We start from the raw sequence: 19,695 nt of genomic DNA, 5'->3' as shown, positions 1-19,695 counted from the left end.
TGGGAACAAAGCATCCAGGCAGGAAACACCCGGCGATGGTTTCACCGATAAACTCGGCTTTTCTGGCCACCGGCGGCTGAGGGCAGCCTGGTTCCTGGCACGACCGGGCGGCGCTGCCAGGGCAGCCTCTTGTGGCCACTCGGAGGAGTTGAGCCGGGCCCAGGGGATCAGGGGATGGGCATGGGGTCCCGGGGGACCTAGGGATCAGGGTTTGGGAATGGGGATGCAGGGGGACGTGGGAACAAGGGCATGGGAATGCAGGGGCATGTGTGTACCAGAAGCCGGGTATGGAGATGCTCAGGGAGGGCAATGGGGGGACTTGGGGCTCCTGGGGGACCTCGGGGCACGACTGGGGGGGCACGGGTGGCCGCGGCAACCAGGGGAGGGGAGGGCGGTTGGGGCAGCCCCCCGGCGGGCCAGGCTGTCGGAGGCGGCCCCGTCCCGTCCCGTCCCGTCCCGTCGGGGGCGGGAGGCGGCGCGGCGGGGGCGGGGGCGGCGGGGCCGGGCCGGGCGCGACGGCGGGACGCGGCGGAGCTGCCTCTCGCCATGGGCGGTGGGTGCCGGGCCCGGGCTCCCCCGGCCGCGGGGCTGCGGCTGCTGCTCGCCCACGCCGTGCTGCTGCTCTGCGCCGCCGGGAGCGCCGCCGGCACCGGCTCCGGTACGCGGGGCGACACCGCACCGGGAGGGAGGGAGGCGCGGGGAAGTCCGTACCGGTGGAGCGGCGACATCCCGCACCGGGGGGGATCCGGCCCCGGGGGATGCGGGGGGACCTGGTCCCGCAGGATCCAGTACCGGGGGTCGCGGGGTCGCGGGGCGGGCGCTGCGGGACGGGGCCGCGCTCCGGCGGGTCCCGGGAGAGATCGCACCCGTCGCCCAGGGCTGGTCCTCGCCCGCCAGTGCCCGCGGAGCTGCAAGCAGGAGCCCCGAGCGGAGGGCAGGCAGGGTGGGCAGGGGCGGCTGGCGGGATCCCCCGCCCGGCTCAGGGTGCCCGCAGCGCTGGGAGCTGCAGGATTTGGCCTGTCACGCGTGGCTGGGAGCAAAACCGCCCGAGTAGAACAAACTTCCCTTCCACCTCCCGCAGCGGCAGCGCAGGGACCACACGCAGGGCCTGGAGGAGACATCGCTGGCCCGGGGTGGCCGGGGACGCACGACAGGGCTGGACCCCGGCCAAGACTGCGGCCACCCCGGGGCAGGCCAGCCACTGGGCTGAGGGACAGCAGCCGGCTGGTCCCTGCAGCCCCCCAGCCGGGATGGGGCTTCTCGAAAGAAAGAGGGACAATATCCATGCATGCTGGCAGTCAGGGACTTTCCTGCTGTCCCAGAACGCACACCAGGTGAAACTGCAGCTGGGGGTGAGGATGTAGGGCTGGGAGCAGCAGGGATGGCTCCGATGCCCTGAGCCATCGTTTGGTTCCCATGCCCACGTGCTGCAGAAGTTCACCACGTGCTGGCATGGCCACACTGGGCTCAGGCTGCCCACCTCAGGTGAACTCGGGGATGTCCAGGAGTAATGCTGCTTGTGGCAGGCACCCACGGAGCATGCTGTTAAACAAAACCCTTTCTTGAATCCCATTAGCTCCATCCCCAGCCCCTACAGTGCAGATTCCCCCAGGTCCTGAGCAGGGGCATTGACTCCAGTTCCTCTTCTGTGAAAAGATCTTCCTCCCTGGAGGAAAACGCCATCCCCGTTGGAGCTTGGGGCACTTATCAGATTTTACAGTTCCTTGCTAAAGGAAAGTTCTCAGCAAAACCAGCCCAGACCCATGGGCTGCATCCCTCGAGGGGCTCTGACTGTGTTCAAATGGTGCTGATGGTGACCCTGTGTCCAGTACCCTGCCGGGGTCTACCCTCTGCTCTGTGCTGGAGCAGCTGGTCCTGTGCAAAAGCAGTGACCCAGAGGGGCAGACTTCCCTGTTTTGGCAGCAAATGTGTTCAAAAGGGGAACATGACCCGGAGCTGCAGTGCTTAGAGGCCCTATGGCCATGCAGAGAGGTGGCTGTGTCAGCTCTGCAGGAGACTCCAGGAGTCCACCCAGCAGGAGGTGGCAGGTCCAGCTGCTGGGGACAGCAGGGCTGGGTGATGCCAGCGTAGCCAAGACACCCTGCAAAACCTCTGGCTTCTTAGCCTCAGGCACAGGGTCAGAGCAGGAGCAGCAGGAGCCAGTGCTGGAGGAGGGGGCCGGTGCTGGGGAGGTGGCAGTCACCCCACTGAGGGGCACATTGGGCACATCTGTTGAAAGGAGTAATCCCATGGGATGGACCCGGCTGTCATCTGCTGGGCTGGACCACAGGGACAGGCAAGGGACAGTCTCTGTGTGGCTCTTCCTCTGGCTTGGCCATCCCTCTGCATGGCTCTCATCTTCCTGAGAAGCCCCTCTGAGGGTTGAGGACATCTGGGACCAGCACCTGTGTTTTCTGCTTGGCACAGGACAAAGGCCTAGGGATACACTGGAGACCCATGTGCCTGAAGCAGCTGGGACAGATGCAGGCTGGAATGGTGCAGCCCTGGAGCTGACTGCTGCACACCAGGATCAAAGCAAATTTGACTACGTGGAGGAAAAAAAATACCTGGGATACATGATATACATGAAAGGATGTCTCTCTTCCAAGCCTTAATTAGGGAGGGAGATATCTGATTGAGAAATTAGGGGAACTGCACTGTGCCCTGAGGTGCTGTCAGCAGAGTGTCTGGGCTCTGCTCCTCCCCAGCCTTGTGCCAGGAGGACCACAGCCCTAATCTAGCCCTCGGATCTGCTCCCCAAGACCAAATAACAGGATGTTGGGCTGAGGCTGGGATCTCCTGCTCACTTGGTGTTTGCTGCTCAGAGCTCTCCTCTTGATCCTTGCTGGCTGCACCTTGGCTCTGAGCCACGGTGTTTGTTCTCTGTAGACTTTTCCTCTGGCTGAGTGGAGCCAGGCTGCTCCCATGGTGTTTTTCAGTTTTCCCTGCAGATATTGCCCTTGGCAGCTGGCTTGCCTTCAGGGGTGAAGTTTTGTACAAGTGTTTTTGCAAACTAAACCTGACCGTCCTCTCCACAGCCATTCCACAATTCAGCTGCGTCACTGCTGCCAAACAGGAGCTGGGGCAGCACCCCAACATCAGCATCTGCCCAAGCCCCAACCACAGGGCAGGTCTGGCATGGACCAGGCTGTGTGAGGGCACTTGGGGACCTCTGGCAGAGCCTCTCTGGATTCATGCCTGTTTGCATAGCCCATGGTCTGCGCCTCCTCCCAGCACATCCCCTCTGCAGCTGGGCTCCTGGAGCGTCACCTCAGGCTGCAGAGGGGAGGCAGCTGCCACACTGAGAGCCCTGGGGCTGCCACCCCTCCAGCCCATCCTCAGGGCCAACAGCCCCGCTCAGGTGCAGGGGGAGGGTGGCTGAGCCCACGTGGTGCACAGCTGCGGCCCTGGCACGCTGCTCCTGCTCGTGGTGCTGCCAGAAGTGGATGCAGATGACGATCTGGCTGTGGTGCGTGTGCTGCGAGCAGTTCGTGGGGCCGAGAAAAACCTTCCTGGATGAGGAAAAACAAGTGCGTGAGCCTTTCATCATCCCCAAGCCTGTGGCCGCGGGGCCATGTCCCATCGAGCAAGCCTGGCTCCATCCCGGCCATGATTCACCCCAAGTTGCTTTGGCTGCGGTTTGCAGAGCGGATGTTGTCCCCAAAATCTGGCATTTTTCAGCGGTGATGGAGCGTGTTCACCAGCCCTGCCGTCACGGAGGGGCCGTGCTCCACGCAGAGACTGGCAGCAGCTTTTCCCATACCTAGAGCCTCCTGGCAGGGCTGGTGCAGGATTCCTGGCCGGGGTGGGGAGAGGCAGGAGCTGCTGCGGGAGGGAGGCTCCAGAAGGACGTGAGGGGGTTGCTGTCGCGGGCCAGGACACGCTCCATCCATCCCCTTCCCACCCTTCTGGCTGGAACATGCTGTTCCCACCCCACCTCCGGGACCCCGCGGCACTGACACTGCGCTGAACCGTGGGAGGAGGCGGCTCGGCCAAGCCCGGCATGCAGCCAAACCCACCTCGGAGGAGGGTTCCCCACCACCTCCCATCGAGCCCCGCACCAGGGAGAGCCCCGGCAGGATGAACTTCTCCTGACTCCCCCTATCAGCTGGAGAGACAGGGCAGGACACGACCTGCTCTGCCAGAGCCTGCGGCGTGGAGCATCCTCCCAGCCCTGCGGCTGCGGCACCTGCAGCAGCCCCGCATCCCTGCGGATTGCACGGGGCACAGCTCGAGGTTGCTCCTTGGGATGTTTGCAGGGTCTGCAGCAGAGCCATGTGAGAGGTACCAGCATGGGAATATCCCGCAGGATGCTGCAGATGCACTGCAACACCTCCCCCTTTCCAAAAATTCCCATCTTGCAAAAATCCGAACGGGTGGTCTGACCTTAATTTGTGTGAGATAAATAAGATCCTGCCTGCTGCCTCCCGTCTGGAGACATGAAAAGATCCAAGATGAAAGGGAGCCTGATGGAAGTGCTGGGAGCTGAGCACGTCTTTGCAAGCCGGCCCCTGTGCCGTGAGGGATTTGGGGCCACAGGGCTGAGCACAGCCCGGCAGAGCTGCCGGCTGAGCCCTGGGCTCCCAGGCAGCCCCTGCCCTGCCTCGAGCATGTGGCTGCTGGAAGATTGAGCAACGTCACAAAATTAGCTTTATTTTTTAAAGATGTTAATTTTTAGCTTCAATTTCCTATGGAAAAAATGAGGTTTCTGTTCTGCATGCCCATACCTCCACCCTCTCCACCCCAGTGTTGGAACCTGTTCCCAAATTCCCGAAGAATCTGAACCAGGTCTGGCAGGGGCCTGGTGAGCTCACGGACTATGCAGAGCAGGTGATGGACCCAGGAGACCTTCCTTCATCATCCAGAACATGCTGGGCACACTGGGAGTGGCGCTCAGTCTTTTGTGGCACTCAGGGCGTGCTGCCCATCCTCCCCATTCCCACAGCCAGTGGCTCTGGAGCTGCATGCTGTGTTGGTGGCACTCGTGTCCCTGAGTGCTGTGTGTCCTGGTGGGGCTGGTGACCTCTGATGTGCTACAACACACTCAGCCACTTGGCTCTATGCACTTTTATCCTCCTGGCACAAAGGCTCCATCCTGGGTCTGTGGGAACCAACCCACCTCAGTGAGGCTGAGGATGCCACCAGTGAGGCTTTCAGGAGGCAGCTGTGGCAGAGGACGTCCCAATTTCCACAGCATTCCCTGGGCTGATGGAAGGCAGAGGGCTCTCCAGCCACCCCAGATTGTGTTGCTCTTTCTCCCCTGAGTTTTGCTGCTCTTGGAGGGGCTGTGGATGGTGGAGTTACAAGGACCTGCCTGCTTCAGGATGGATCAGAGGAGCTTGGCATGGATAGTGCCCAGCACTGCCCCAGCGCAGGAGCTGCTCTGTGCCGGGGGGATCTTCCTGTCCCACGGGATCCTGCCGCCCTGGGACGGGCGGGAAGGGGCCCTTATCTCGTGCCTGCAGGCCGGGCACGAAGGTGGTGGAGGAAGGGCCGGGCTGGAGCGGGGAGTGAGGCCGGCGAGGCCCCTTCCACCCGCTCGGGGCGGAGGGGCTGCCTGCCAAAGCAAACCCTGCCCTGACAATGGCTGCTGTGGTGAACAGGGGTGTGTTTGCATGGCTTTATCCCTGCTGCGGCTCTGGGGGCACTGCAGCCCCCCAGGCACGAAGGTACAGCCCCGGGTGTGCAGCATACCCCCGTGACAGGCAGCACTGGGCTCCTGCAGCACGTTGTTGACGTGCTGGGGTCTGGGCTCACGGAGGTGGCTGCACCAAAGCACCTCATCTCCTGAGCTGCACCCAGCTCAGCTGTGTCCGAGGCAGTGTCTCTCTGTGAGGAACAGGGAGCCACTGGATGCTGTGACAGGGTGGCTGGATGGTGATCTCTGTCTCTCTCTCTCTCTCTCTCTCTGCAGTGAATCCCTGTTGCTATTTCCCCTGCCTGCACCAAGGGGTGTGTGTGAGGGTTGGTCTGGGAGAATACGAGTGTGACTGCACGAGGACAGGATACTACGGGGTCAACTGCACCTCCCGTAAGTCCCCGTGGCCCAGATCTGGCCCCTGGATCCCAGGGCAGCTCACTGTGCCCACAGCACTGCTCTCACCAACAGCAGTGGTGTGGGTAGACCGAGGCTGTTAGTGGGCTTCATTAGTGGGGTGAGTGATTTGCCTGGTCTGCCTCCCCCAGCTGAGTTCTGGACGCGCCTCCACAACCTGCTGAAGCCCAGTCCTGCCTTCTACCACTTCATCCTGACCCACTTCAAGTGGTTTTGGGACATTATCAACAGAACCTTCATCAGGGACACGCTCATGAGGCTTGTGCTGACAGGTGAGGGGTTGGAGAGGGTCTCGGTGTTCATCAGGACTCGAGGATGCCCCAGCATGAGCAGAGGTGTGGGTGGGGATGGCACGGCTGCAGTGATGCTGAGCAGCTCCTGTGGGCATGGTGGGCATCAAGGTGGAGTCACCTCACCAGGAGAGCCAGGATGCTGTCACCCCATCGCTCCATCATGCTGTCACGCTGTCACTCAGCCCAGGGGGGCTGCCTGGACAGGCAGTGGTGGGGCTCAGGGGGTCCCCAGCCCTGTGCTGGGCTGCCAGCCACCTGGAAAACACGAGCAGCTCTTGGCATGCTGCACTCCCCGGGCCAAGGGGCTCTCGTGCAGCTGCATGGAAAGCAGCCTGTGCAAATATGGCCCTTGTTACTCATGTCCCCACATTTATCACTTTGCATAAATATTTAGGTTCCAGCTCTCGGAGCCGTAGGGACACACTCGCAAGGCTCTGGCTGTTGGTTTCACCATTTCTATGGGTTTGTCATCTCATTTATCATCCAAAAATCCACTTAAAGCATTAGCACAGGCCTTCCTTTTCCCTGGGGAATTGCAGCCTTTAAAAGGCTCGGAGCAAATCCCAGGACACCCACGTGCCTCTGCTGCTGGTACCTTCCTGCTTTTCGGGGTGTCAGGGGAGGGCATCTGGCAGCAGAGAGCGGGTGGGCAGGGGCCAGGGCAGAGGCTGTGGGGTGCTGCCCCGCGCCCCACAGTGGTGATCCCCCTCTCTCCTTTCAGTTCGTGCCAATCTCATCCCCAGCCCCCCCACTTTCAACTCCGATTATGGCTACATCAGCTGGGAGGCCTATGCCAACGTCAGCTACTACACCCGCGTCCTCCCGCCCGTGCCGGACGACTGCCCCACGCCCATGGGCACCAAAGGTATGTGCTGGCCTGGAGAACTGGCACCCTGAGGGTTTCCCACCCACCCATGGCCAAGCTTTCACTGCCGTGGACACATCTGCAAGGCACCACTGGCAGTGCCACGTCCTACCACTGTCCTGCCCAGGCTGGCCCCATGGCAGGAGGAGCTTGATGGCATCTGAAATGCTGCTGGGACAGCTCAGGGCATGCCACGGCCTGTGTGAGAGGGCTATGTGTCTGCAGACACCACCAGCAGCCCTGTGGACAGCGCTGGCACCCAGCCAGGCCGGCACTGGGCATCTGCCATCAACCTCCATCCTTCACAGGGAAGCAGCAGCTCCCCGACCCCCAGCTCCTGGCAGAGAGGTTCCTGCTGCGGCAGAAGTTCGAGGCTGATCCCCGAGGCACCAACATGATGTTTGCCTTCTTTGCCCAGCACTTCACCCACCAGTTCTTCAAGACATCTGGGAAGATGGGCCGTGGCTTCACCAAGGCTCTGGGGCACGGGGTGAGGGGCACGGGGGATGTGGGAGGGAGGAGGGTGACGGGGCACAGGTGCCTCTCGGAGCAGCCTTGATGCCCTGCCCCCTCCTCAGGTGGACCTGGGACATCTCTACGGGGACAACCTGCAGCGGCAGCACCAGCTGCGACTCTTCAGGGATGGGAAACTGAAATTCCAGGTACCACCCAGCATGACTGAAATGTGACCCAGGACTGTGACCCAGGGCTGTTTGAAGCCCATGTCCCTCTGGCAGCTCCAGGGAGACCCCAGCCCTGATGCCCCATGTGGCTGCTGGCTGGGGGACAAGCTTTGGGGTGCAGCAGATTGGGACTGTACGAGGAGCTGTTTCCATCCCACTCACTTCTTACAGGGGAGCAGACATGCCCTTAGGGAGGCAGCTCCTGGCTGGGCAAGCTTTCACCAGAGTGTTTTTCTCCCCTCTGCCCTTTCTCCCACCTCGTTCTTGTGTCCCCAGGTGGTGGATGGGGAGATGTACCCCCCCGTGGTCACCGACGCTCCCGTTCACATGGTGTACCCGTCTGCCGTGCCCAAGGAGCAGCAGTTGGCCATGGGGCAGGAGGTGTTTGGGCTGCTGCCGGGGCTGTGCGTGTACGGAACGCTCTGGCTGCGCGAGCACAACCGCGTGTGCGACGTGCTCAGGCGGGAACACCCCACCTGGGACGACGAGCAGCTCTTCCAGACGGCGCGGCTCATCCTCATCGGTGAGGGACGGCACTGCCACGGGGCACGGGCACCACAGAGCTCTGTGTCCCACCTCCCCGGGCAAGCCCCAAGGCCCCAGTTTTGGCCAGTCTCTGAGGGTGGTGGCCAGACTGCCTTGAGAAGTTCCTCTGGCATCCTTCTGGAGATCATTGGCTTTGGCCCATTTAGCAAAAAAATTGGGTTTGGTCCATCAAAAATACTAATTTTGAAAAATTTTGTCATAATTTTGAATTATTTCTTTTAAATGTTCATTATAAATTTGCTTTTCATGTCTCATGAAAAGTCATTTCTGACCAAAATCCATAAAAAAGCCGTGTCACCACAGTACTTCTAAAAAATATATCCAGGTCAGCTCCCTCAGGAACCCTTCAGTTTTGTTAGGCTGACCTTTGCTACTGAAGAACTAATTCACTGAAAAATTCCCAACCAGCTCACTGAGCCCATAGTCAGAAGGGTCCCAGGAGATGCTGGGTGCTGGGATGTGCTGCCATAGCACATGGGTAACATCTCAGGATACAGAGCTGGTGGCTCCTGCTGCCACCAGCTGCTTCTTTTGCTCCTGCCCAGGGGAGACCATCAAGATCGTTGTTGAAGATTATGTCCAGCACCTCAGTGGGTACTACCTGAGCCTCAAGTTCGACCCTGAGCTGCTGTTTGGGTCACAGTTCCAGTACCGGAATCGCATCGCGGTGGAGTTCAACCAGCTCTACCACTGGCACGGGCTGATGCCCGACTCCTTCGTCATCCAGGGGGAAGAGTACAGCTACCAGCAGTTCCTCTACAACACCTCCATGCTTATGGACTACGGCGTGGAGGCACTGGTGGAGTCCTTCTCCAAGCAGGTAGCAGGAAGGGTAAGGACCTGCTCTCCCCTCCCTGGCAGTGCCGGGCTGTGACACCTCACAGGGACACTCGTGGTACCCCGGAGGTGGTACGACCGTCCCCATTTGGCAGTGGGACACACACAGAGTCTGCCCAGGGCAGCACCTGATGGGCACATCAGGAGTCCTCCCCACAAGCACCGAGGCAAGGCTGGCCCTGGCAGCGCCGGTTGCTGCTCTTGGTGCTCTGTAGTAACCACCCCAGTGACGGACACCCCGGAGCCTGAGGAAGGGGCGATCTCCCGACCCGGAGCAGTGGGGAGTGGAGCAGCTTGTCTGGCACTGTTCTTTGCTGCCATCGCATGGATGTTTTCTTCCAAGCCACTGCGTCTCCATTCCTGAACCTCTTTTCTTGTGCAAAGCAGCACGGCTGAGGCTGAGGCTCTTTGGGTGTCCGGGTTCTCCCTGCAACTCCAGCCCTCTGTAACCTCTCTCCTCCTCCCGGGTCACTCGGTCCATTCAGGGCTTCTCCCACACCATTCCCTGCCCTGGGAACAGGGCTGACCTACCCAAGCTGCTCTATAGCTGTTTTTTGCACTGTCCAGTGGTTCCCCCTCTTGTTTCTGCTGCAATGATGTGTCTCCATGACACACGGATGGTTTAGCGCAGTGGCTCTCCTGGAGCTGATGCTGGTGCTGCCTTGTGCCTCACGTGTGCTCCCCCGTGTGTTCTTGCCCTCCAGATCGGTGGGGGACAGACCATCAACGCCAATGTCTTGCATGTGGCCATTGGGGTCATCAAGGAATCCCGGCAGCTGAGGCTACAGCCCTTCAACGAGTATCGGAAGAGGTTTGGCATGAAGCCCTACAAGTCCTTCCAGGAGCTGACAGGTAGGGCTGCAGTGCTGCCTGGGGCTTTGCTGGGGCAGGGTAGGTGCCCTGTGCCCACAGGTGGGTACAAGACCACAAGCTGTCCCGCTGCCACCGGGCTTGCCCCGCACAGCAGCCACTCCTGCCCATCCCAGCCTTGCCTGGGCGTGGCCCTCGCAGTGGGGCAGACTGGGCTGATGCCCAGTTTGCAGGGGCCCTTCCTCCTGTGGGCTGGATGACTGGTCCTTGCCAGGCCTGATTCCCTTGCTAAAGCACTCTGATGTTCCCTTGGGGCAGGAGAGGAAGAGAAGGCGGCGGAGCTGGAAGAGCTGTATGGAGACATTGATGCTCTGGAGTTTTATCCAGGCTTGCTGCTCGAGAAACCCCAACCCAATGGCATTTTTGGGGAAAGCATGGTGGAGATTGGAGCTCCATTTTCCCTAAAGGGGCTTTTTGGAAATCCCATCTGCTCCCCAGAGTACTGGAAACCCAGTACATTTGGTGGAGCCACCGGCTTTGAGATAGTGAAGACGGCATCGCTCAAGAAGCTCGTGTGCCTCAACGTGAAGAGGTGCCCGTACGTCGGGTTCCACGTGCCAGATGCTGTGGAACATGGCAGCCCTCGGGCTGGGGGACCATCTACAGAGCTCTAGCACTGGGATGACCTGCCCAGGTAGGGACTGTCCTTGCCCGGGCACTGGCTGAGCTGAGCTCCCGGCCTGGTGCTGAGTATCCCGTTCCTTCCTGCAGGGAACAGTGGGGACACAGGGACCTGCCCACCCCTGTGCCGAGCAGGAGCAGGACAGGAGATGATCCCATCCTGAATGTCCTCCATGCCAGCCCTCGAGGAGAGGCTGCTCCCAGCTGGAGTGCCTCAGGAGTGTGGCTGCCCTGCTGTCCTCAGCAGACTCACATCTCTTGCTACTGAATACCTTGCACAAAACCAGCTTTGGGGTTCCCCAGGGGATGCTCTGGACTCCCCTGTGCTTCGTCACCCTCCATCCCCGCTGCATCCCAGCACCAGACCACCAGCAGCCCCTCTTCCACAGGGCCTCCCCACTCGGGACAGAGGAGTGCAGAGCCCTCACACTCCTCCCTCCTCTGCTGCACCTGGTTACGTGATGAGCTCCCCAATGGACAGGAAGGACACGGTTTAGGTGTTCCTGCTACCCCAGCAGTGGCTGAGCTTGCAGCAGGAACCTGCCCTGCTCTGCTTCTCCTGCATCCTCTGGACTGTCCACCCCAGCCTGTCCAGCACAGGGGCACAGCCGGGACACAGCCAGGAGAAGGAACCAAAGCAGTGTCTCTCCTGGAGGAGACCAGGGGAGAAGCATCAGATCAGACCTCCCAGACCTCCTGTGCCTCCAACACACTGGCTTGGACCCTGGCACGTGCTGCTGGCTGCCCACCCGGGGCTGCTCGGAGCGAGATGCTGCCTCTGTGCACACACAGCAATGGAGTCCCTTCCATCCCACCATCATCACACTTCCCTGCACTAACAGCTCAGCAAACACATCCTCACAGCACACAGAGCCTGCTGCTGTCCTGCTCCCTGCACGCAGACGTCAGCCCTCGCCCAGCCCAGCCACGTGTCACTGGCAGCCACTGTCACTGGCCTTGATCCCCATCAGATCCCAGGTCACCTCCAGGAAAACGGACGTTTAAAGTAATAAATGATTTTAAAAACTCCTCTCACTTCTGGCTGTGCCGGGTCATTGCTGACCGCACATGAAGAATAAACGGAGTGACCACCCTCCTTAGGAGATGCTTCTGTGGGGGTCTCTGAGCCCAAGTGTCCCCTGCAGGTTTGAGCCACGCTGCCCTTCAGCCACCCCCAGCCCTGTGCTGTCCTGATGCCACAGTTCAGGGTGTTTGGGTGATGGTTTCAGGCATGTGGTGGGATTGCTGGGATTGTCCCATGCAGGGCCAGCAGCTGGACTTCGATGATTTCTGTGGGTCCCTTCCAAATCAGGGTGTTGTGTGATTCTGTGGTGACACAGCACTCACACCCAACCCTGTGTATCTCTGTCACATAAAATCCATCCACACGTCAGTCTGGCTGCCCGGGTGTTCTGTGGGCATGAAACAGCCACAGTCTGGAAAGGAGTAGGTGGCTGCACCTTCCTCCTGTGCTGAGCCGACGGAGGGGACTGCTCCCAAGCCCCTGCTGTGTCCTGGCAGGACTCCCACCTGCCCTGGTGACCTCGTGCCACGAGGCCGTGGGGGCTGCGCTGCTCCCGGCTGGACCCTACTCACACTGATTTTGTAACCTTGATCAGCCAAATTTGTCATGATCCAAATTCCTCAAGAGGGGGTTGTGAGGCTCTTCCAGGCAATAGTAAAACTGCTTACAGGGAGATGTTACAGGAGGTTTAAAGGGCTGGTGCCTTGGCAGGGGTGTGTTGGGAGGATGTCACAGCAAGGGAACATCTGCAAGTAGAGACTGCTAAGGCCTTCTCGCTCTCTTTAACCCTTCAGAAATGAGATAGTTTTACCAGGGCACCATCCGAATTTTAGTTTCCTGATAGGACATGGGGAGGCAGAGAGGCTGACACAACCCACGAGGGCATAGCAGGCAGGTTCACCTGCTGTGTGCTCACCTGGGCTGGCCCTGCCCTCCCTGTGCCCTGCCCAGTCCTGGCACACAGACACCCCAGTCCTGCTGCTCCCCCCATGTCGTGCAGGAGTGCTGAGCACCAAGCCAAGAGGAGAACAAGCCCTTTCCCACCCACACTGGATCCACCCCCCGTGCCTCCAGCCAGACGTGCGTGTGACCACCCTTCTTCCCAAGCTGCTCCAGCCTCCAGCATCCCTCCCCAGCTGGAGACAGGCACGAGCTGGGCTGGTGTCAGTTAGACCACAAACATCCTGGGTTTGTTTGTGGCTATCACTGGCTGCCAGCGCTGCTTTGGGACCAACTGATAAGTGAGGAGAGCCCCTCAGGCACACAGGGAGCCTGGATGCTCTGCCACCAAGGAGGGACATTGCATGGGAACTCAGCTGAGCCAACACTGGCAAACCTGACCCCTCTTCTAGCTGTGCCCCCAGTCCAGGACAGTGAAGCATCTCCCTCCTGCTGGCAGGGAAAGCTTTGAAATTGTTTCTTTGTAGGACCAACAGGTACCATTCCTGGGCACAGCATCCAATACACTATTGAAATCTCCTCCAGGAGCCCAGGGACCAACAGCCCTGCACAGAGCTTCCCCCAGCCCAGCACTGCCGGGCCCTTGTGTTTTCTTCGACGCTTTTCCAGCCATGGCAGCTTGCAGAAATCACTCACATCCTCACCAGCTTGTCCATCAAAACATGCAGCCACATCCAAGGCAGGAGCCAGTGGTTTGCATCCATGGTGTTGTCTGTCAGCATCACCCAACCCTGGCAAGAACTCCCTGTGCCCCCACATCCTCCTGTGTGCTCTGGGGTCTGCCAACATACCCTCTGCATGAGCTCTTGGTAAACACAGCTCCTAGGACATCCTCTGAATTTTTAAACAAGTCTTCAGCAGCTTGCCAGCGCCTGGAAGGTTGTGGACAGAAGGATGGGGCTGCCTGGGTTCGTGCAGCAACAATGAAAACATCCATCTGGGGCTGTGTGGCCTCGGAGGCGATGATTCACTGAGCAGGGGGTGAATGGTCCAAAGGCTGAATGGAAAAGCTTTTTATCCCCTTGGAGGGAGTCCCTGGACTCCCCCAGTCTGCCCCAGCAGGCCTCTCTGTGCTGTGAGCCAGGTCAGTGACTGCACGGGGAACCTTGTGTGGACTTTCAGCAAGGGTGTATTTTGAACATTTTACAAAGACGAGAGGCCAAAAAAGATCAGTACAAGCTTTTCTTTTCTAAATCTTGCACCCAGGCTGGCACCACGATCAAATGCCACGTTAAGCTCATCCTGGGGTTTCGTTCCTGCCCTCGCCAAGCAGCTGTCCATGATTCCTTGTGCACTCACGCTCTGTGCCCAAATTCTGTTTGTGCTGGAACACAATTACCCGTGAGCAGCCCCAGGTGATCCCACGCTCCCCTCCCACAGTTACAGCTGCTTGTGAAACCCGTCATCCCCGGCGGCCTCCCTGCCGTGAGCTGCTTTTTCCAAAACAGAACATCTCCCAGTGGCAACACAACCTACCTGGCAAGTGTTTTTTCCAACTCCTATTTATAGAACTTCTTGAAGATTTAGCTTCGAGAACAGCCAAAAGCAGCAGCAGCTTTTTTTCTCAGCTCAGCCCCCTCACTCCCACGTGATGTGTGCACAAATGAGCAGCAGGACTGTAGCACAGCTTCTCTCCCCTGTATTCTTCCAGATCAAAGAGCAGTTGGATTCAGACCTTTTTTATTCTCCATTTTGCTATCAGCACTGCAAACCACCTCTCCCATGCCTGAGCACAGGAGGTTCCTCACCAGGAGTCACCTTGCTCCAGGCCATGGGACACAGAGCAGCAGGAGAGGGTCTGATCCTGTCACAGTTTTGCTGCCACAGGGGTAAAAAAAATAATCACTTTATAAAAATAAACCTTCAAAGCAACTCAAGCAGCAACTCAGCTCTCCCCTGACCCCCTCTCCAAGCCAGGTTTTGTGATGATGCTGAAATGCACCGCCTGCACAACAGACTTCACTGAATCTCATCCTGGATATAAGTTACAGCTACTCTGACTTTTTCCTTAAGTGGGCTGATATCCACACTCAGTGATTTAATTTCATATAACTTACATGAGGGGTTTTTTTCTGCAATTCTGAGATGAAAAGAAATAATCTCTCAGCACACTTAAAAACCTGGATTTCTGCCAGTTTCCTTAAAACAGCTACAATTTGTGCCAATTCAGTCATTTTTAATTACAGATTATTTATTTTTCTGCTCGTATTACTTCTAAAAACACAGTTCAAATAGACACAGTTACAAATTCTCCTTTTTCTTGCCCAAGATCCATTCTTATTAAGATCCTACAATGACCCACAGATACATTTGCATTTCTTCCTGGTGTTCCAAAGTGGTTTACATAAAAATTGCAAGTAAATTTCATCATTAAACACAGCATTACACTGGGTCCTATATTTAAGTAATGACAGTCTACTTTTTACTACTGAAGGCAGACAGAAATGAACTTTAGCACTGATTTAGTAATTTTAGGGAGAGATGAAATTCTGAGGTTATTTAAGTCCTAATTCTGCATTTTGCCAACAAAATTCTTCTTGCTGCTGCTCAGCACACACGTTGGAGCTCTTTGTAACAGTCTCTCTGAAGAGCCAGAGCTCATTTTCTGATGGAGTGACTACTGTGAACTCTAAGGATGAGCATTTTAAAACCCAAGAACGTATTAAAAGCTGTAATTGCGAGATTTTCTCATTTAAGTCTCAGGGAAGGTTAAAGAAAGAAGAACTCTCTCCATCTGAAAAGCAATTTTCAGGATGAAGTCAGGGGATGTTGTTATTTGTAAGTGAGAAAGGAACAAATATTTGAGGCCAAGTGTTAGAACAAGGTACTTCCAAGAAGGAGACTGCAAACTGGCAGATGGGACCTTGCACTGTTAACTGGTAGCAGTTCAGCACCAGGTTATTAAGTCCTGAATTTTAAAAATGCCTCTATTTGCAGTCTCAATTCTTGTCTTAGGGAGTTGGTGACCACATCTTGATCCAACTGGTATTTATATTACACTGGTTCAGGAAACCTGTAAGGACAATGACCACACACTGCTGATCTGAGAACAAAACCTTTAAAAGAAATTTGGAGAAGGGAGATGACAACACACAACTTCCTAAACTTACTGAATCGTGTTAAAACTTCATGGTAAGTAAAACACATTTGAATTGCATAGAAATGAGACTGTTTCAGCTGTACTTTACTGAATTAAGAAAATGAGAAAATGCTAGGAATTCCTCATGTTATTTTTAACAAGCAAAAGTCGAAGTGCAGGAGGGGGAGGAACACATACCCACGCTATGGAAGGGAGAGAACAATCCCTAGCACAGAACATCCCACAGCACAACTACACCTACGGGCCCTCGGCGTCAGTGCCTCAGTCTATTTCCAGATCACTGTCCTCACTGTAACATGCAGAAGGGTTATGTATAGAAGTCAGGAGCAGTAGGTCTTTTTCTGGCAGCAAACCACATTCCTGCAGAAAAGCCTCCAGGTCTACAGCAAAGAAATCTTCCCCGAGCTGGTCAGTGATGCGCACGAAATTGCCGATGAGCTCCCCGGCCTTATAGACCAGCAGGGCTGGCAGGGCGTTGTTGGTGAAGCGGGTGCTGGCCCCAATGAGGGAACTCTTCACCCTGCAAAATTTCACCGTGGGGTACTCGGCAGCCAGGCAGATCATGCAGCCGTTCAGGGACTCGGCGCCAGGGATATCATCTTCATAAATATGGATCATGATCAGGGTGCTCTTGTGCTCTTTGTCGACCGTGTCCAAAAACGCTTCTCCGCTGGTGATCTCGAAGACCTGCTTGAACTGCTGCCCACTGTACAACTGCTGCCTCATCTCCTCCATCCTCTGCTTCCTGTAGCGCTGCAGGAACTCCTCGTCGTCCTCGTCGTTGTGGATCATGTTGTACTCCTGTAAAGTCATCTAAGAACACACACAGAGATACGTGAAAACGATCTGCACCACGATGTGGGGCACTTATGTAATGAGAATGTAAATCAAGAGGATTAATGTGGGTCACTCATCTGTAATAACAGCAAAGTGCAACCCATGCAAGGCTCAAGCACCCTCTGTATTACACTCCATTCTGAGCTAATTAGAAACCATGTCCAGTGGGAACAGCAATTTTAGCCCTGGGCATTCCAGTTTCCACAAGCTGCACTAATGGCACAAGTGGCTGCTCTGTGCTCCCACTTTAATCCAGGTTAATGGTGCCCATGTGCTTTCACCGAGCTGGGAGCGCTAACTGGGAAACTGTGCCTGACCTAAGAGGAGCTTCTTCCTCATTTAGCTTTCCAGTTAACATGTGGTGGCACCATCCTGTCTTTAGAACTGCAATGAACAGGATTTTATGCACTTCAGTCTGTTCATCTGCATCACTCAAGGTACAGGAGAGCACAGCCAACCTGCATCACCTGACAGCAGAAACACTGTCTGCTAACTACTAACTTCACTAACACTCAGGGCTAGTTCATGGCCCAGCTGATTAAAACCACTCTCTACCTCCAATGCCTTCTATCTTTGGAGCTCAAAGTTAAATTCCCAACATCCACTTACTACTATGGAATCAATGAGGGCTCCTAAGCTCTTGCTTCAGGCAGGGGAGGCAGCATTCATAGGTTTGCTGTACCACTCTCCATACTAATGAAGTTGACTTATTTGATCAACACACCAGGGAAATCTGGGAAAAGGGTTTGGACTTCTTTGGTACTGCAGCTAAACCACTTATTTGTGGCAAACGAAAATGTTAAACATTTTAAGTGGCACTTTAACTCCTTTGTGCCATGCTACCTTTCCATTGATTTTTTCCTGAAGCTCCTTCTGCTTCTGCTTCTCAGCCTCATCATCTAAGTGAGACCTGCAGGTCATGGACAACTTCTTGATGAGCCGCTCCATCTCCCGGCGCTGCTCCTGCCGCTGCTCCGTCTCCAGCTGCTTAAACCTCCTCCAGTCATTAATGACTCCCTTGGGACCTGAGATTAAATGTGTGGGCATTTCGTATAAAAGGGTAACACAATTATATTTATCAGCATTTAAAATCAAGTAGTAATTTATAAATCAGCAGTAAAACAGTGGCCCTGTTGTAAACTTTCTGTAACCGTGCAGAACACTGAAATGGAAGAACTGATTTGCCATTTGCATGTCCTTGAGTTTGTATCTATTTTTTTTTAGTAAGAAGACTAAAGTTTATCTAACTAGGCTATTCTCATAACTGTCCCACAGATCAGTATCTGTGCTCTTGAAATAGAACCACCAGCCCTCAAGGCTTCCCCTACTGTTAACACGGCTTTCATCAGAACAAAAATAATGATTTATTATCAACCAAATTGTACAAATCAGCCTTGTATCAGCTTTCTATCCAAAGCCTGACTGCTTCAGATAAAATACTGAGGTATCTCAGAGGAGAAATCAAACATTAAAATCAAGAACCAGCTATTAAAAATACGGTTAGACAACAGCCAGGAAACGATCACTCTCTGACCCAAATATGCAGAACATCAGGAGCTTCACTTTGAAAAATGAATTTTAGAATAACACATAAAATTTCCAATAAAAAAAGCATTTACAGAACAAATCCACCGATAGGATCATACCTGTGTTGACAGTGCTAACATCGGTGCTAACATCACTGCTGAGCTCGACCTCTCCAACACTTTCAGGAATGTTGCTCTCCCCTTCTTTATCTTCCTTCTCACTGTCCTCATCCTCACCCTCACTACTGCTGTAATAGTACTGGAGCTTCTCACCAAGCAGTTTATCATCTGCAGTAGTCATTATGTCCTAAAAAATAAATTAACAAACCAGAGGATGCACCTCTGATCAAACACGCAGCATGAGATACCACCTTAAATGCATCATCATGATCCTTCACTTCCTCAGGGCAGTTTTTAGCCCCAGAACAGTTCACAGCCCACCAGCCAACAGCCTTTGGTGGAGTCATTCCCTTGGGTTAATTCTTAGGTCACAATTTCAAACTCACTTAAATTAAAACCTTTACAAACAGAACTGCTCTGAGGCTCACTAGTGAAAACACCTGTGTTCTCACTCATGGAGAATTAATTTTCTAACCATGATTCAGGAGCCTTGTGAGCCTCCCTGGACAGCTCCACCAGCCCAATTCCCAGTCACTGACATTTAAATGCCCACTATTATTTGCGTTATTTTAACAATTATTTACGCGAGCTGAAAAACCACCAATGCAATTAAGCCAATTAAAACGTTCTGACCTGTATTCCCTTGCAGTCCTTCAGTGACAAGCTTCTGTCAAGACCTGGAAGGAGGAATATTAGCCAGATCAGCTGACTCGGGCTCACACTTCTCTGCAGGGCTCTCCTGCTCGCAGAAGCCAGCCCTGGGCGTGTGTGGCACAGACTCCACTCAGCCCGTGGACACAGCAGGGCTCCCGGTTTTCCAGCCCCTGGACACAGCAGGGCTCCCGGTTTTCCAGCCCTTGACACAGCAGGGCTCCCGGTTTTCCTGCCGAACGCTGCGGGAGTTAAACCCAGCTCCAGCCGATCACAGCGGGCAGCTGGCCCGGGATTACCGGGATTACCCCCGAGGGGCCGGGCCTGGGGCCGGTGACACCGCGGGCCCCGAACGAAGCGGCCCCACAGCCCCGCCCGTCCCCGGGCCCACCCCCGGCCGAGCCCCCCGCTCCTCCCCGGGACCCCCGGGCCCGGCCCATCCCCGCCATCGCCTCACCCGCTCCCGCCGCCTTCCGGGGCCGCCGCGCGGGGCACGGCGGGAAAGGGGCGGAGACGGGAACGGGAACGGCCCCGGGAAGGGGAACGGCCCCGCTGCCCCGCCCCGGGAATGCGCGGACCCACCCCGGTACCGGGAGCACCCTCGGACCCCTCTCGGTACCGCTCCCCCGCCCGGGGAGCAGCCGGATTCCCCCACCCCGGTACCGCTCCCCCCACCCCAGCGGGACCAGACCCCCCCCGCTCGTCCC

At 56.2% G+C, this 19,695-nt stretch overlaps 2 protein-coding genes across 2 annotated transcripts; one reads left to right on the top strand and one right to left on the bottom strand.

Annotated features, from left to right (window-relative positions):
* The first annotated feature begins 546 nt into the window (after nucleotides 1-546).
* PTGS1 (prostaglandin-endoperoxide synthase 1) lies at nucleotides 547-12,010 on the top strand. Its single transcript, XM_032708639.1, has 11 exons — nucleotides 547-658; nucleotides 5,915-6,031; nucleotides 6,187-6,327; nucleotides 7,070-7,213; nucleotides 7,522-7,703; nucleotides 7,792-7,875; nucleotides 8,173-8,419; nucleotides 8,988-9,274; nucleotides 9,984-10,131; nucleotides 10,408-10,783; nucleotides 10,861-12,010. The coding sequence occupies exons 1-10, from the start codon at nucleotides 547-549 to the stop codon at nucleotides 10,761-10,763; spliced, it is 1,818 nt and encodes a 605-aa protein (XP_032564530.1). The 3' UTR covers nucleotides 10,764-10,783; nucleotides 10,861-12,010.
* A 2,914-nt stretch (nucleotides 12,011-14,924) lies between these two features.
* On the bottom strand, nucleotides 14,925-19,546 carry PDCL (phosducin like). The gene is made up of 5 exons (XM_032708575.1): nucleotides 19,446-19,546; nucleotides 18,971-19,014; nucleotides 18,338-18,524; nucleotides 17,535-17,716; nucleotides 14,925-16,667 (listed from the first exon to the last, which is right to left on the bottom strand). Exons 3-5 carry the CDS (start codon nucleotides 18,516-18,518, stop codon nucleotides 16,116-16,118), a joined length of 915 nt encoding a protein of 304 aa, XP_032564466.1. The 5' UTR covers nucleotides 18,519-18,524; nucleotides 18,971-19,014; nucleotides 19,446-19,546; the 3' UTR covers nucleotides 14,925-16,115.
* Nucleotides 19,547-19,695: the final 149 nt, after the last annotated feature.

Source organism: Chiroxiphia lanceolata, chromosome 21 (assembly GCF_009829145.1).
Source record: "Chiroxiphia lanceolata isolate bChiLan1 chromosome 21, bChiLan1.pri, whole genome shotgun sequence".
Lineage (NCBI taxonomy): Eukaryota > Metazoa > Chordata > Aves > Passeriformes > Pipridae > Chiroxiphia > Chiroxiphia lanceolata.
This window is presented reverse-complemented; position numbering and strand designations above follow the sequence as displayed.